The sequence below is a fragment of the Phascolarctos cinereus genome, unplaced genomic scaffold, assembly GCF_003287225.1.
Source record: "Phascolarctos cinereus isolate Bilbo 61053 unplaced genomic scaffold, phaCin_HiC Scaffold_2;HRSCAF=192, whole genome shotgun sequence".
Taxonomy (NCBI): Eukaryota; Metazoa; Chordata; class Mammalia; order Diprotodontia; family Phascolarctidae; genus Phascolarctos; species Phascolarctos cinereus.
In genome coordinates this window covers 368,940,329-368,957,693 of record NW_027555625.1, presented here as the reverse complement: position 1 = coordinate 368,957,693, position 17,365 = coordinate 368,940,329, and the positions used below count along the sequence as shown (strand labels likewise).

The 17,365-nt window shown below is 36.0% G+C and overlaps 1 protein-coding gene across 1 annotated transcript in view; it reads right to left on the bottom strand.

The window, feature by feature from the left end:
* The window catches only part of DICER1 (dicer 1, ribonuclease III), a 65,045-nt gene extending 54,485 nt beyond the window's left edge, over window positions 1–10,560 (bottom strand). The window contains 6 exon segments of the mRNA XM_021005138.2: window positions 5,408–5,568; window positions 6,207–6,341; window positions 8,049–8,179; window positions 9,627–9,789; window positions 10,413–10,532; window positions 10,534–10,560. Coding sequence (XP_020860797.2) covers window positions 5,408–5,568; window positions 6,207–6,341; window positions 8,049–8,179; window positions 9,627–9,789; window positions 10,413–10,532; window positions 10,534–10,560 — 737 coding nt within the window.
* Window positions 10,561–17,365: the final 6,805 nt, after the last annotated feature.

Below are 17,365 nucleotides of genomic sequence, written 5' to 3'. Positions count from 1 at the left end.
CATGTCAGAGAAGACTAGGGGTTATATTTGAGAAATGTTAAGAAAGTAAAATTGACAGGCCTTGGCAAAAGATTATATGAGGGAAGTTATGAAGAGGGGAAAGTTTTGGGGGAAAGATAAATGATTCAACTTTGGACATTCTGAACTTAAGATATCCAAAGGAAATCCAGTTTGAGATGTTCAATAGGCAATTGAAGATGTGAGTCTGGAGGTCAGCAGAGAGGTTTAGACTGGATAAGTAGATTTGAAATTCATTGATATAAAGACTACAATTGAATCTGTGAGAGCTGATGATATCACCAAGGGGAATAGTACAGAGGGAGAAGGGAAAGTAGCCCAGGACAGAGCCCTGTGGGCCACCCACAGTTAGCTAACAGGACCTGGATGAAAATCAAGCAAAGGAGACTGAGAAGGAGCAAGGATAGATAGGAAAGGAAAGGAAAGAAAGTAACGTCTTGAAAATCTAGAGAGAAGAGAGTATTAAGGAGAAGAGGCTGATAGTGTCAAAAGCTGCACAGAGGTAAAGAAGGATAAGGACTGAGAAAAGGCCATTAGATTTGGCAGCTAAGAGATTGTTAATAACTTCGGGGAGAGCAGTTTTGGTTGAATAATAAGGCTAAAAGCCAGACTGTAGAGAGTTGAGACTGAGAAGACCTCCTAAAGGATTTTGGCCACAAAAAGAGAGATATGGGACGACAGCTGGCACGGATGAATAGATCAAGTAAAGGTTTTTTGAGGATGGTAGAAGACACAGGCATGCTTGTAGAAAGCAGGGAAGCAGTAGATGAGAGACTGAAGTGAGAGAGTGGGTATGATAGAGGGGGCATTATGCTAGAGACGGAGGGATTGAATGGGACCACTTATACATGTATAGAGGTTTGCCTTGGCAAGGAGAAAGGTCATCTCTTCATCTGAGGGGTAAAGGAGAAGACTGGCAGAAGGCAGATCGGGGTGATATGCGATGATAAGAGGAGAGGAAAACATGGAATTCTCAGTTAATGACCTCAATACAACTTAAGGGAAACACCAGAAAGCTCTTCTAACTAGTCTAGAACTGAAAAAAACAACACCTAGAAACATGAAAATGTTCAGAGAACAGGGATTGCCAAGAAAGCCAAAACCCAGACTGAATGCAAGAAATGGAGCTCAAAGTCAATAGGATTTCAGTTCTGATCCGATGGAGCTACTGTAGGGAGAAAGCCAGTTCCCAGTAAGTCAGTGGGAAAGGAAACTGTCATGGCTCTACTCTGGGCAGTGAGTACATACCTGAGGGCCCTACATGAGGCTGAAAGTCAGTTTACAGGACTGTCCAATAACACAGATAAGCACAATACCTAGACAGCCTATTCTGAGAGACCCCCCAAGAGGCATGAAGCCAATATAATCTCCAGTATTTGGCAGGAGTCTATCAATGCTTCGGCAAGATACAAAGCCAACTTCCCACTTGGTGACTGTGCAAGGAAATGGACATGGAAACAGGGCTAAGGCCGGTATCCAAATTAAGTCACCAGAATATGAATGAAAAATCTAGGAATTTCAGTAGATGGCAGGCCTGGTCCCAAATCTGCCTATTCAAACAGACAAGCAGGAGGTGATTTCAAGAACCAGCCACGTGATCCTAAACTACAGAAGGGCAATGGCAGTCAAAATATATCAGACAGAAATAAGCAAGGCCTGGCCCCAGCACAAAGGCCCAATCCAAAAAGGGAGGTTGGCTGTATGATCTTAGGCTTCAGTTCTATCCTTCCTCAGCCACTGTTTTATGCATCTTAACATTACTAATGTTTTTTAATAGAGTGCTAGACCCAGTGTCAGAAACTTCAAATCCTGCCTCAAACACTAGTTGTATGGCACTGACTTAACATCTCTCAGCCTCAGTTTCTTTGTGTGTATATACATGTGTATATAAACACAGATGCATATACATATATGAACTATATACACATACCTGTAAGTAAACATACACATATATGTTTATCTATGTTTATATATTTCTATATATGTGCATGTACTTTGCAGTCATGTTGATATACATGTATATATATGCCCGTATGTGCTTATATATTACTAATTAAATTTTAAAAACTATTCCCACATGCCTTGCTCATTTGAGCTGTCCTTCTCTATTCTTTCTCTAGCTCCATTATACTTATTTCAAAAAACTCTTAACAATATCCTTGTCCCCTCTCATAAAGTCTTGAGCTCTAAAATAGCTTTCCATGACTTATCTTCACAAAGAGGAACAGAAAACAGAAGGATCTTAATTCACAGGTCTGGGGTCAGCAATGAGATAACTGACAAACAATGGGACTCAATTCAATTCAAGCATTTTTTAAGCATCTACAAAATACAAGGCATTGAGCTAAGGATTGCAGATACAAAAGGGGAATGGGAAGGCCTTCAGGAAAGGTTTCACAAAAGAGGTGGTAACTGGGTGAGCCCTGAAGGATGGTTAGGATCCTAAGAGTGGAGGTAAAGAGGAGTGAAATTCAGAAATAAGTAAGGGAAGGCAGTAGGTGATATATAAAAAGTCTGGAAAGGTAAACTGGAGCCATATTGTACTTTAATTCAAAATAAAGAAGTTGATATTTTATCCTAGAAGTAATAGGGAACCATTTGAAGTTTTTAATCAAGAAAATGACAAGATCAGATTTATGCCTTAGAAATATTATTTCAACAATAATGCAGAGCACCGATTGTAAAGGCAAGAAACTGAAATCAAAGAGGTTATTTAAGAAGTAATTACAATAATCCAGATAAGAGGTAATTTTTAAGAGGCTGAACCAAGGCAGTAGCTGTGTGAGGAGAAAGGAAAAAGATGTAAGAAATGCTGTTGATGGAGAATCAACAAGAGTCTGCAATTGATTGGATATTGGGGGGGGGAGAAGTAAGTGTCAAATATGAGAAGAATGACGGCAGTGTCCTCAACAGGAAAAAAAAAGGTAAATTTGTATGACAAATGGGTTTAGGGAGGGAGATAATGAGTTTCATTATGGACATACTGAGTTTAAGATGCCAACAGGAAATCCAAGGAGACAGTAAATGGCTAACAACCAGTCTATGTGACAACCTGAAAGGAATATATAAATAAATGAAGGTGACAGGATTACTGTGGTTCCTTTAATAGCCACTTCCAAGTAAAGGTTAACTCCAGATGAACTACACTCAAATGACTTAGGCAAGTTTAATAAAATTTTTCATTCAAACTGTTAAACTGATCTGAGAAACTAAGATAGAAGGGAGCTAATATCCAAAAGAATTTTTCTAGTTGAGGTCTAAGGACTTTTGTAAACAAGGGAGGTCCTTGAGGCTATGTACTTCTGGAGCCTCCATTCATGAAGGCTTCAATAATTCTTTGACTTCTTATCCCATACAACTTTTTTGTTTTTCAATGAATATTCCATAAAAAAATCAATTTCTATACATTTATTTTCAAAGCACATGCTATACATGACAGAATGTGGATTTCAGTACTACAGATTAAATTATAGTAGGTTCTTTACCAAGGATGAAACGTATCTGACAAGAACTAGTTAAAGCTGTATTTCTCTATAATCATGCAAATCACATCAAAAGGGCTTTAAACTGAAAAGGAAGATGGAGGGAGAAAAATTGTCTAAATATATTTACCAAGTAAGATGCCCTAAGGAGGAGATATAATATAGGTAGAAGAAGACTGTAGAGCAGTAGAAATGTCAAAAAAAAAATTAAAGAAAAAAAATCAAGAAAAGAGCCAGCAATACAACCCCACGGTCTCACATAATCCTCACACAAATGCAAAGTGTGGGTGATAAGCTTATTCCCTATACAAAGAAAAAAATATTGCCCTCCTGCAATCAGACTCATGTTTTGAATACATCTCTGGAAAGGAAATTCCTGTTTCGAAAGAAATAGGAGAGATTAAAGTGAAGCCAAATAGTTTGGGATTTTATATTATCAAATATATATTACATAAGATGTACTCATGTGAGGAAATCCAGTATATACTGCAGACCACTTGTACAAAAAGACAAAGCAGATCACAAGCCTGGTCCTCAGGAATGGGATATAGTTAGTGGAAAATACATCAATTACATGGACGTTTGCTAGAGCTTTATCTCTACCCAAGGAGAACAGCAAAAAATTCTTGGTTAGCTTTAATAATTTCATTCATCAAAAAGAAAAGAGGACTCAAGCACAAGATACTTTATTCTGTACCTGATATTCAAATACTTAATTATGGGAACCTTGGGATCTATGGGAACCAACTCAATTTTAGAATATATAACAAAGGAGAGGAAATGGGCATGTTCTGAAAAAAATATACCCTAAATTTTGGCAGAGCAGATTTCAAATGCTTTAGAGAAGGATAAGGAGGAATTCATGACCTAAAATTCTGCAGAGAAATCAGCTCAGGAGGAATGAAATGAGAAGTTCTTAGGGATGCATTTCTGAAGATCATAAGAGAAACAATTCCAACGTAGATCAATACAGGCAGTTGTCTAAAGAGACTGACATAATTGAGTACACAAGAGAAATTATCAAGAAACTTAGGTTTTTAAAACCTGGAAGCAAGGATAGGTAACAAAGGATGAATACAAAAGTATGACATTGTTCTATAAGAATACTGTTAGATGAGTTAAAATTTAGAATTGAGTGCCTTATCAAATTATAAGCAAAAAAAAAGGTTTTTTAAGCTATTTGGGGTAAGAGGAAGCTTAAAGAAGAAAAGTATCATAGCTGATAGTGGACAGAATTAAGCCAACTGAGGATAGAGAAGGCAGAACTACCATATACTCATATTTCATCAGTTTTTCTCTTCTCTTTTTCCTCTTCTCTTTTTCTTCCTTTCTTTGCTTCTTTTTTCTGTGCCTTTGTAAAAAGTGTTATCCTCCTACCTGGGATCAATCAATCAGGTATTTTTTAAATGCCTACTATGTGCTAGGTACTGTTAGGCAAAGGGGGTACAAAGTCAAAATGAAATAGTCCCTGCTCTCAAAAAGCTTAATTTCATTAATAGAAACAGCAGGTACATATGAATAGATACAATTAAATACAAGAAATGAAAGAGGTACTAGTAGTTAGGAGAAATAAGGAACGGGTTCATGTTGGATGTGGCATTTGAGCTGAGTTCTAAAAGGAATAAGAGATTCTAAGAGGTAGAGGTGAAAAATGAGAGCATTCCAGGACATGAGGAACAAACAATGCAAAATAAGCAATACTACATCCAATTAAGCCAAATAAAGAAGGAAAAAAAACCCTTTCAACAGAGGGGCTTCTGTATAAGGATAATACGAAATATAAAGACCTCGATTCATGCAATAAACATTCACTGAGTACTTACTACGTTTGAAGCATAGGATTAAGTATTAAAAAACAAGAATAAGGAGCTTGTCCCAGTAACATAAAGTATGCTATCAAGGTATACCTGTCTAAGACTACCAAATCAGTTGCAGTTTCAGCATTGCTCTTAAGGATTTTCTCCAGTTTCTGAATCTTCTCCTCCAATTCTGCAGGATCACACTTTCCATTTAAAATAGAAGCAGTTAATCCCAAAATTCGAGGACATGATGGACAATCTTCACAGATCTAATATAATAAAAAAGGTATTAGAAATTTCATTTTTCCCTAATAACACTATTACCAGTGATTGTAAAGCTGAAAATGAAGATTTAAAGTCTGCTCTGAAAAATGAACATAAGGATTTATGTAGCAGAACTTCTAATGACAATTCTGGTGCAGGTTGACTATAGGGGTACCAAATTATAATTCCCCCTAATTTACTACAGTATATTTAAATGATTTATCAAATGTTAATTTAATTATATATTCAATAAACATTGTTCCTATAGGTTATCTGAATTGTGTTTAATAATATTTCAAATTACTTAGATACCCATACAATTAAGAGTTGGAAAGGAACTTAAGCTATCTAATTCAAACTCCTCAACTTTAGGAATAAGAAAACAGTTGCCCACAGAGGCTAAAAGATTACTCCTAGAACACCCCATCATTTTTAGTGAGTAATGGTATTAAGTTTAAAATCAAGAGGCCTGAATTACTGTTTTTGAAAACTGAAAAGGGATTTGCTATCAATTCATAGTTACTGTTATTTGGGAAATAATCTGTTACTGTATACAATGAATTAGGTATACAAATTTAATTTCAAAAATCACTGATGCTAATAATTTAAAACACTGATAGCTGAGCATCTTTTACAGCCATACCTTCATAATTTCTCGATAGGGATGGTCCAGGATTGCAAGATGACATTCATCAAATACCAACAGGTTAATGTTGGACAGCGATAGGTAATCATTTTTTAAAACATTCAAGGCGACTTGGCAGGTCATAACCAGAACCTAAGATAAAATAAATGTAGATACATAAAGTGCATCATCCATTAAACAAATTAAATTATATAAAATAGCAAGCGGTTTCTTTTTTTTTAAAGCTATTATTTTTAAATTTAGTACCTAAAGTCAAACAAGAAATTCTCAACTAATTCATGCACTTATTTTACATGAAAAGTATAATTAGGAATTATATTGAAGTAAAACTGTAAGACAAAGACCCAAGATCCCAGTGATACAGGCTCTGCCCATGTCATTATACTCATATCAAGGTCTCTGGATTTTTTCATTGAATTGACTTGTCAAATTGATAAAACACCAGTCAATTCAATCTTCTAGACCAATTTAAAAACAAAAAGCAATAAGCAAGCCATTTGTTTTGGTGTTAATACACCAAGTATTTCTCTCTGCCCCTCCCCCAGATTCTAATATTCATTTGATACTTCAGTAGAAATTGAGAAATTGTGCCAAATTCTAATAAGTACTGTCATATAGACTTTATTACTTAGAGTTCTTCCAACTCGGAAAAGTTAATAACAACAACAGTAACATTAATAACAACAACATTTTTATGTGCTTTAAGATTTACAAAGTGCTTTATAAATATTATCTCATTTTACGGGCAGCTAGGTGGCACAGTAGATAGAGCACTGGCCCTGAAGTCAGGAGGACCTGAGTTCAAATCCAGCCTCAGACCAAACACTTGAGACTTACTAGCTGTGTGACCCTGGGCAAGTCACTTAATCCCAATTGCCTAAAAACAAGACAAAAAAAAAATCTCATTTTAGCCTCATTACAATCCTGGAAGGCAAGCGTTACTATTATCCCCATTTTACAGATGAGGAAACTAAGGCACAGAGAGGTTAAGTAACTTGCCCAGCAAGTATGTCTCTAAGGCTTGATTTGAATCCAGGTCTTTTTGACTCCAAGTCCAGTGCTCGGTCCAGTGCCCTACCCACTGCACCACTTAGATATCTCACTTTATTTCCTAGATTACAAACATTCTAATTTAAAAGTAACATTTTGAAAGCAGTTTCATTTTTTGTCACACAAAGCTGTGGAGAAGAGGTATGGTAATAATTCATATTTCTCCAACTGTTCTCCTGTTGCCTAGAATTACTGGCTTGGAATCTAGTAATTAAGAGGCAAGTGATAAGTAAGTCACTCTGTAAGTTAGACTTCTAACTTTTCTTTCAGGAGAACTGGTATTTAAATACTGCTTCATGTGTCCCATTTTAGCCTTAATAGCCTAATGAAGTAGGTACTACAGGAAATACTATCTTATTTTACAAATAAGGTAACTGAGGCTTAAAGGGGTTAAGTGACTTGCCCATGGTCACATAGCTATTAAGTGTTAGAGGCAGGATTTGAAATCAAATTTTCCTGACTCAAAATCTAGCACTTTATGTACTAAAAATCATATTACCACTCTAAACAACTGGGATATCTGACTTCAGGACAGATATATTAATTCAATAATCACTAAGTTCCTATTATGTACAGGAGAAAAAAACATTCCAGTTAGATATTATTCTTGCACTCATTAAACTTATTATCTAATCAAAATATTCATTTATTATACTGATAAAAACAGGACAAGGCAACTTTTAATTATATATTTGTTCTTTTAATTCCTAACTCAGGCTAAGATCACTTTATAAGTCAAATTCAAAAATACTTAATGATACATATTATAAAAATCTCTCTACATCTCACCTGGTGTTTAATGAACTCTTGGTTCCATTTCTCCTTTGTCCAAGATGCACTTGTTTCTAAGCCTGAATATTCTCCAACTTTGAGATCTGAATGTGTTCTGACAGCTGATGCTTGCTGAGCAACTTGGTTTGCTGAATACCAACACATAATTTCACGTGAGATAAAATAAACACTTCCTAGTTGATTCTATGACCTACCTAATAACACATATATTTCAAGGCTCATAACTATGATTTTACCAGAATGAGGAACCTCCCAACAGCAAAGCTCTATTTACCTTTGCAGACAGCCATGGCCTATCATCTAAGAGTCTTAGAGAGCTGGTTAGCGCACTGAAAGGCTATGGGTGACTCGTCCATGGCCACATAACTAATATGCTTCACAAACAGAACTTGAACCCAGGTCTTCCTGGCTATAAGGCCAGTCTTCTTAACTACTGTGCCAAGTCACTTCTTGACGCTAAATATTTATTTTCTGGACTGAGCTATGTAATTTCAGTAGCACTGGGAGTTTCTAGTGAGGTCCTCCTGACACCAAGGCCAGTCCAATACTTGCCATGTAGATGGGCAACTTATCTATCATGCAAGAATTGCCTGGAGCACTAAAAGATTCAGTGATTTGCTCAGGTTACTAGAACCAGGATGTGTCAAAGGCTGATCTACAATCCAGGTTTTGTTAACTAAAGCCAACTCTCAAACCACTATACTAACAGTACTAGTTGAAAAAAAAAATGTGGAATCATAAACTTTATAAAGTTTAAAGAAAAATATATATAAAACAGCTAATATTTAATCAATCATACAAGAGTATCAATGCTCTCTGCCAAAATACTACTAACTAGTGTCACTTTTCTAACCATCCTCATTCACTTGGTCACAGCCTTCAGTCAGAGAAATCTTTTCTTCCCAACTTCTACAAATGAATTTTACTTCCCAGAATTCCCAGTCACCAAAGATTCACTTGTTCTAGCCTAAGGGAATAGGAATGAACTTAGGCAGAAATGACAGTGATTCTACAGCTAGTAGTCCTATTTTCAAATCATCTGAGCATTTATCATTTCATCACTCAACAAGGATTTAAACTTTTTAAAATATTCAATAAAGCACCTTGAGCACTGCATATTTAGTTAAGCTAGACTCAAAAGTCACGTGCCAGAGTTTCAAGAAGGCAGATAAAAAACCTTACCACCCTTACTGCAAATAAAAAAATTTCTCTGTAAAATTTTTGAAGTGTGTTAATTGATTGTGTTAAACAAATGTCATCTCCATTACCCAGATGTCAAAATCTTGGGGATTATTTTACATCTTCTTTTGTAAATTTTGTGTCAGGAAAAAATAATGTAAATCAAAAAGTTACCAAGCACAATCATTTGAACTTGCAAAACATTTATTTCAAATAAATACAAGTAAATGTAAGAGGAAAACCAAAAGGTAATATGACTATTCTCAGAAATCTGAAAAGCCTGTTGTTATTAGTCAAACTCCTATCAATAAACACAAGAAAAAATTTCTTTATGACAAGCCTCACCATTTTTTACTCCACACAATTTTTTGGACAAAATAATATTTTTTAAATTACCAGAATTGACCAAGAACACCGTCCTTTTTCCATTTCTGTTGAAATTTCCCCTGATCTGATAGGACAGCTCTTTAGTGAGTAGTACTGCAATAAACGTCTTCCCTGAGCCAGTGTTTAAACAGACTATTGTATTATGATCCAGAGCTGCTTCAAGCAGTTCAACCTAGAAATATATTGGAAAAAAATAAAGCTTTTAACCTGTTAAATGTAAAATGCAACAACAATAAAGAATGCAAGAAATGTATAATTGTTTCCTGCAGAAATCATAGAATAAATTCACAAAAAAAGATTCTAGAATGATATATAAGCTAGACCTGCCGAAATGCTTTTGACAATTAGCTGAAAGTTTTATACTTCATATAACATTTGTAGTTTACCAAAGTTTTTTAAGAAATTTTACTTCAATACTAAAAACACTCACTTCTAGACAAGAAAATCTAAAGTTAAAAGAAAACTTTCTTGTGTCAGTTTAATACAAGTTATTTCAAATGAAGTTAGATTCCAGGGCTATTAGGACAAAAGTAAGGAGACTACCCAAAGTATCTAAGAAATGGATGTTCAAGTACATTGAGATCTTTAAACTGACCAAGGAAAAATGAGGAACTTAGGAAATAATATCAAATCAAATAAACACAAATATCAAGGTAAAATGGAACTCTGAAAAAGTGTTTTGAATAAGAATGGATTGGAATAGATACCAGTAAAACTAGATGCATATAATGCATGTCAAGCTAGTTTACTCTATGTTAGTGAAAAATGTTCAATTATTAGTATTAGCATTAGTACCTGATATTTTCTTGGGGTGTAAATGTTATCATGAATTGCTTCTTGTTGCCATGGTAGTCCAAAAAAAGGACCCATTGGTGAGGAAGCAGGGGTCATGAGCTGCAGTCCTGCCATGCTGAGGGGTTGCAAAGCAGGGCTTTTCATTCATCCAGTGTTTCTTTCATTGCATTTTTGTTCTAGCACAGCTTACTATAAGAGAAAAAGAATACCATTACACAACCGTGCATTATTGTAAAACATTAAAAAGCAAAAAAAAAATAAAGAAAATCTCAGAATAACATATCTATGGATCTTTTTCCACTCTTTACTTGATGTAGCATTTCTTCAATTTCCAAAGAACGTGTTCAAAGTCAAGTACAGTATTTTACCTAAATGCTACAAGGTTTTGCTAATATTAGGGTACTCTATCAGTACACTATAGAAAGTCTTTGAGTCTCAGATCAGCCTCAACCCAAAAGAGATTACCATTTCACTTTGCTGCAGATAAGAGGCTTCAAACAGATCAACAATTTAACCATTTAAACAACTGTATGTGGATGAATGCATGCATGCAGATATGTGTGTATGGGTATACACTTATATCACATATGTATGTATATACATAAGCATGTCTATATGTATGTTTTAAAATACTTTTTAAAAACTATAAGCAATGGCAAAACTTATAAGCTGATATAGAACAGAACCAGAATAACATGCACAATGTTTATATAGTATATCATACTACAAAATGTAATATCCATCGATATAAATTTTTAAAAAAGGAATTGAACTCTGTGTGACTGTAATAACAAAGACTGACCCCAAAGAAGAGATGAGAAAAAGCACCTCCCCCCCTTCTTTGTAAACTGAGTATGCAATGCTACATAGAATACAAGTTTGGTTAATATATTGGTAGATTTTAGTGAACTTTCCTTCCTCTTTCTTTTTTATTCTGTTACAAGCGAAGTTTAACTATGTAGAAAAGTAGGGAACTTGGAAAACATATAAAAGTGATGGGAAAAAAACCTTAAACTATATGCAAAACAAGATTAATAAACTGCATTTCATCCAAGTATCTAGAAACCCAGCTACCAGTGACACACATGTTGGTAACCATGTCTACATAATCTTTTTCATGGGCTTGACTACTTAAAATCATAAAATCTGAATAAATTAATTATTCTAATTTTCCAGTCCATAGACAGGAACTCTTGATTACCATTGGCTTTACAGTAACAGAAGGGAGCTGCCTACTCAGTGTGGGAGAATTCATCTCTTCTACTTTGCTTCATAAAAGAAGACTTTTCTCAATTGCACTATTTGTTACCTTCCCTTAAAACCTAGAAAAAGAAAATGTCTTTGTTCCATGACAAGAGCAACTGTCCATACCCCAATGTTAAATTTACATTATTACTGTAGTGTATTGACTTGATTCTTTTCTACTTAATTCAACTTATAATCCAAGTATATAATAACATTTTTTATACAGGATCATCTTACAGCAACCCATAGATGCATAACCACTGAGTTCAGAAACAAATTCAACAAGGGAGGAAAGTTTATTTAGCCACTAAACCATTTTTTTGAAGGTAGATAATGCAAAAGCATCATCACTGGGAGTTGAGAATGCCCAAGGAGATAAGAGCTGTGGATCGTTATTACTTCAGTAGTCGTTCTCAGAGTATTTTTCAAACTATGGTAAAATAGCAGAGCTTTACAAAGGGCATCTATGTTCTTAAAAATGACCAAGCACTTGTTCTGTCTGTATAAGAATAAACAAGTGTCCTACATGAAACATAATCTGTCCATTATTCACTGGAATACAATTGAAATGACCTTTGTCTTCCCTCAGACATAGATTTTATTGTTTATGTCACTTAGACACAAAGTATATCCCCTAGCCATCATCTCAAGACTGCCCAACCAGTAGTTCAATAACACTATACAGACTTTGATATATTTCTTATATAACAGCAGTCCAAGACAGATAATGTCCAAGAATTCCATTTCTCTCTCTCTGCTGGCACCCTGAGGTTTTCCTCCTTTTGTCTCTCCCAGCCTTGTACCCACATCCCATTGTGCCCCCATGATAAGAGTACCTCAAGGTCCTCACAACAGAAAAAGTACTTGTGATGGATGGGACTAAGAAAAAAAGGTAAAATCCTGGAGGAGTTGCTTCCCATGCCCTCAGCTCTCATGCCATCTTCTCCCTCCACTTTTATATTCCATTAACATATTTCTGTTTCTCAACCCAAAACCCTCACCCTTTCTTTGATAAAAACCTAGATTAGTTTCACTTTGTGAGGTGAATCCCTTAAGTAAGAATCTGTTTTTCTCTGCTCCCTTTCTCAGCCAAATGGCTTGAAAAATTTGCCTATACTCTCTGCCTTCATATCCTCTCCTCTCATTCACACCTCAATCCTTTTCATTATAGCTTTCAATCTGATCACCTTACCAAAATTTCCCTCTTTAAAGTTACCAATGATCTCTTTATTGACAAAGCTGATGGATTTTTTCTCAATCCTAATCCTTCTTGACCTCTCTTCTTCATCTGACAATGATGACCACTCTTTCCTCTTGGACACTCTCCAGTTTTGGTGACACCACTTTTTCCAGTTTGGTTTTAGTGATTCTGCTTTCTCCTAGTTCATCTCCTACCTGTCTGAATGCTTCTTCTCAGCCTCCTTTACTATCTTATCACCCGTATCATGCCACTTAACTATGGGAATACCAGACAGAACCTCTTTTCTACTATCTCCATACTCCCTCTCTTAGAAAACTCACCAAATACCATGGGTTTTAACTACTGTCTCTAGCAGAAGACTCCCAGAGCTATATATCTAACCAGTCTCTCCTCCAAGCTTCAGACCAATTACCTATTGGCCCTTTCAAACTGGATGTCCCACAGAAATCTTACACTCAATATGTCTAATAATAATAATAATAAAGAAACTTCAACACAAAGAAGGGGACCAGAGGGAGAATGGATGACTTAGGAACTTCTTTTATTTCTATATTTCTATGGCTGGCATCACAATCCAACTCAGTCACTCAGGCTTACAACCAAAGAGACATAAAAGTGCTTTCCTTACAATAACCTTATGAAGTAGGTAGAATAAATATTACCTACAGGAACCTCCTTAAAACTATTGCAGAACAGATGCCAAATTGCTGTAACAGAAAGGTGCTTCCTTCCTTTGCCAAGAAGTTGCCAATATCAATGAAATCATAGTTTTGATACTTTTTTTTAAATTATAACTTTTAGGTGACTCTGTCCAAAGTTCTAATCAGGATTGTTCTTTGTTCATCATTTTTCCTTTCATATAATTATAGTTAGTATATACTCTAGTAGGTTATAATAACAGCTAACATTTATTATCATTATTGAAGTGAAAATTGGCAAAGATGACAAAAAATGGGAATAGGTATTGTTGGAGGGGTTATAAGAAAATAACTAACTAGCATTTATATTGTGCTTTAAGGTTTTGTGAAGGGCTTTATAAACATTAGCTCTTTAGTAAGGACTCAATAAAATAGGTGCTATTATTACTTCCATTTTAGAGATAAGGAAAAGAAAGAACGGTAAGAGAAGTCAAGTGATTTGTCCAGGGTCATACAGCTAGGAAGTATCTGACAGGATTTGAAGTTAGATCTTCTGGACTCCTAATCAAGCATGCTATCCACTAATTAGAGGTGGGAAACCTGCGGCCTCAAGGCCACATGTGGCCCTCCAGGTCCTCAAGTGTAGCCCTTCCACCAAATCCAAATTTCACAAAACAAATCCCCTTAATAAAAGGATTTGTTCTGTAAAACTTGGACTCAGTCAAAAGACCTCACCCAAGGACCTAAAAGGCCACAGGTTCCCTACCCCTGCTTGACTAAGTTAAGCTCCCTCCTTTCCTCTTTGTTTTTGGTTGTTTTCATTTTGCATTATTTCACATAGGTTTTGCCAGATTTCTTTACGTAACATCAGCTTCAACTGCCTTTTCTATGGAAACTATAAAAACCGTTATTGTCTATTGAGGAGTCTACATTCTAACAGTTTAAGTACCATTCCCTGAGGTGAATCAGTGAGGCTGTGTGAATATTTCAACTTTGACCTATGAAGAATCTATGAGGAGATAAAGACTTCTTATTACTATTTGTGAAGAGACAGAGTTTTAATTATTTATAAAGGGATAATTTTAAATCTTATCTGTGAAGAGATTGTTACTTATCATGGCTGAAGAGAGACTGAGGTACAGAGAGAAAAATAAAGATAATTTCTTTGTCAAAAGAACTGTTTAACTTTTCTCTCTGACAGGATAAAGAAAATTTTTTAAAGACTCTGGTAGATATTCTGAGAGCTGACCAGAGGGCCTATATTACAGAAGTGAAAAGAACTCAAGAGTAGTTGTGATGGTTTACAGATAATTTTAACTGTAATTTCACAGCTAAAATGTAAATTAATATTTATGTCTATTTTATTTGTTAATTGTTAGAATCTTCTAAAGCAGGGGGTCAGCAAACTACAACCAAGGGCCAAATTTAACTGCCTCCAGGTCCAGGAGCTAAGAATGTTTTTACATTTTTAAATACAATAAAATTACAGTTAAAAAGTAAAAAAACATTTAGCCAAATCCCCAGGTTATGGTATGCTGATGGAGCTTGCACTCCACTGTCATAGCTTTCAAGAATCAAGGATCACTACCACAGTGCATCAGAATAGAAATTCTGTAAAGGCATAAATATATGTATGCGTGTGTGTGTGTATATATATATATATATACATATATATATATATATATATATATACACACACACACACAGAAAGAGACATGTAGATATATATACACACGCTGAAATTTTTGAATTTTTTTTAGTCATTTATAATCTTAAGAATTTACTAGCCTGCATATTTCAATAATCCATGGTTTTGTTGATGTTATCACACCCTCCAACTACATAAACTGCAACCTGTCCACTAGTAAGTATTTCTGCTGAGTGAAAAATTTACCACCTTGCCATGATGCAATGAATCTTTCCACATCTTGCTATACTGATCCTTAGACAACAAATGTATATATACAATTTGTTGCTGGGTTAGAGTCTAAAGCCACACTGGCTTCATATGGCCTATCAGAAGTTTGTATTCCACCTATGAAGCCAGAGGCAAAGAATCATTCCCCAATAGACAAATGGTCAAAGGATATGAATAAACAGTCTTCAAAAGAATTATAATCAATGATCACACGGAAGCATGTTTCAAATAACTAATACTAAGAGAACTGGCTTGTCTAGACTCATGATTTCATTGGTATAGAGAATTTCCAGTGAGAAAACTCCCTCTAAGAATGCATACAGTACCTATTCTGAATTTAATAATCTTAAAAAATTACTTGGGAGCCCTGAAATGTTAAATAACTTGGACTTGCTCCAATTATCAAACAGGCTACATGAGTCAAAGTTAGGATTTGAAAGCAGGGCTTTCTGAATGTGAGGCTATCTGTCAATCCACATCATCAATCAGCCTCTAACAAGAGAAATATTACTTAAAACAACTATGAAGTTTCACCTCACACCAAGCAAATTGGCAAAAAATGACAAAAAAAAGAAACCAAAACAGAAATAGTATTGAAGGGGATTGTGAGAAAAGCAAATTAATAAACTGTTAATAGAACTGGTTCGAGAGCGAAAGCAGTGACTTGCTTGAGCTCTCCCCCAAATCTCTCCAAACACTCATAAAAAATGGCTCTGAACAAATTCTGAAGAAGCAGAACCCACAAAAAGGCAGAGCCCAAGACAATCTGGATGACTGATCAGAAAGCTGTTTCACGCCGGGCTGGGAGCGCAGAGCAGCGTGGGCACGCAGGCCGCAGCGAACCTGGAGCAGGTTTCAGAGGACTGAATCTTGGACAGTTGTGGAGGTTTCCAGACTCCTCAATCCAGGAATGCCAAAGACAACTTAGAAGGTCAGTGGGAAAAGTCTGTTTCTGTCAGTGCTGAGAGAGGAAGGCAAGGTCTCAGGTCCATTCCCCAGGAGCTTGGCCCGCGGGGGGGGGGGCAGCTGCTTCCCGAGTTTCAGGCCCACAGACTGAGGGGGAATCCAGTGGCTGATCACAGAGGGATTGCAGGGATCTCTTTGCTGAGGCAGGAATCTCTTGCTTTGCCTATATTTGGATCTGGGTCACAGTTCTGGGCAGCAGTGCTGGGGTGAGGAGAAGCGCTGGCTTGGTGGAGGTTGTAGTGGTTGTGAAGAAGAGCCCCTCAGGACAGAAAGGAGTACTTGTAGTCGCAGGCCAGGAAAGGAGTAAACACCTTGCCCCTTATCATACCACCTTGGAAGAAGTGAAAATTTACAGGGCCCTACAAGTATCTCTGAAAACAGCTGTACAAACCCCTGAAGCTTGGGACAGTACATTCTCCACATTGGAAGCAGACTCTTACCTTAACAAAGAGTTTAAAACTCAAGTAACTGGCTGGAATCATGAGCAAGCAGCGCAAAAACAGTCATACTATATTATCTTACTTTGGTGAAAAAGAAGATCAAAACATACAACCAGAAGAAGACAACAAAGTCAAAGCTCCTACATCCAAAGCCTCCAAGAAAAATATGAATCATTCCCAGGTCTTGGAAGAGCTCAAAAGGGATTCTGAGCAGCAAGTAAGGGAAGCAGAGGAAAAACTGGGAAGAGAAATGAGAGTGACGCAAGAAAATCATGAAAAACAAGTCAACAGCTTGCTAAAGGACACCCAAAAACATAATGAAGAAAATAACACCTTAAAAAATAGCCTAACCCAAATGGCAAAAGAAGTCCAAAAAGCCAATGAGGAGAAAAATGCCCTAAAAAGAAAAACTGGCCAAGTGGAAAAGGAAGTCCAAAAGATTACTGAAGAAAATACTTCCTTAAAAATTAGAATAGAGCAATTGGAAGCTAGTGACTTTATGAGAAATCAAGACACTGTAAAACAAATCCAAAAGAATGAAAAAT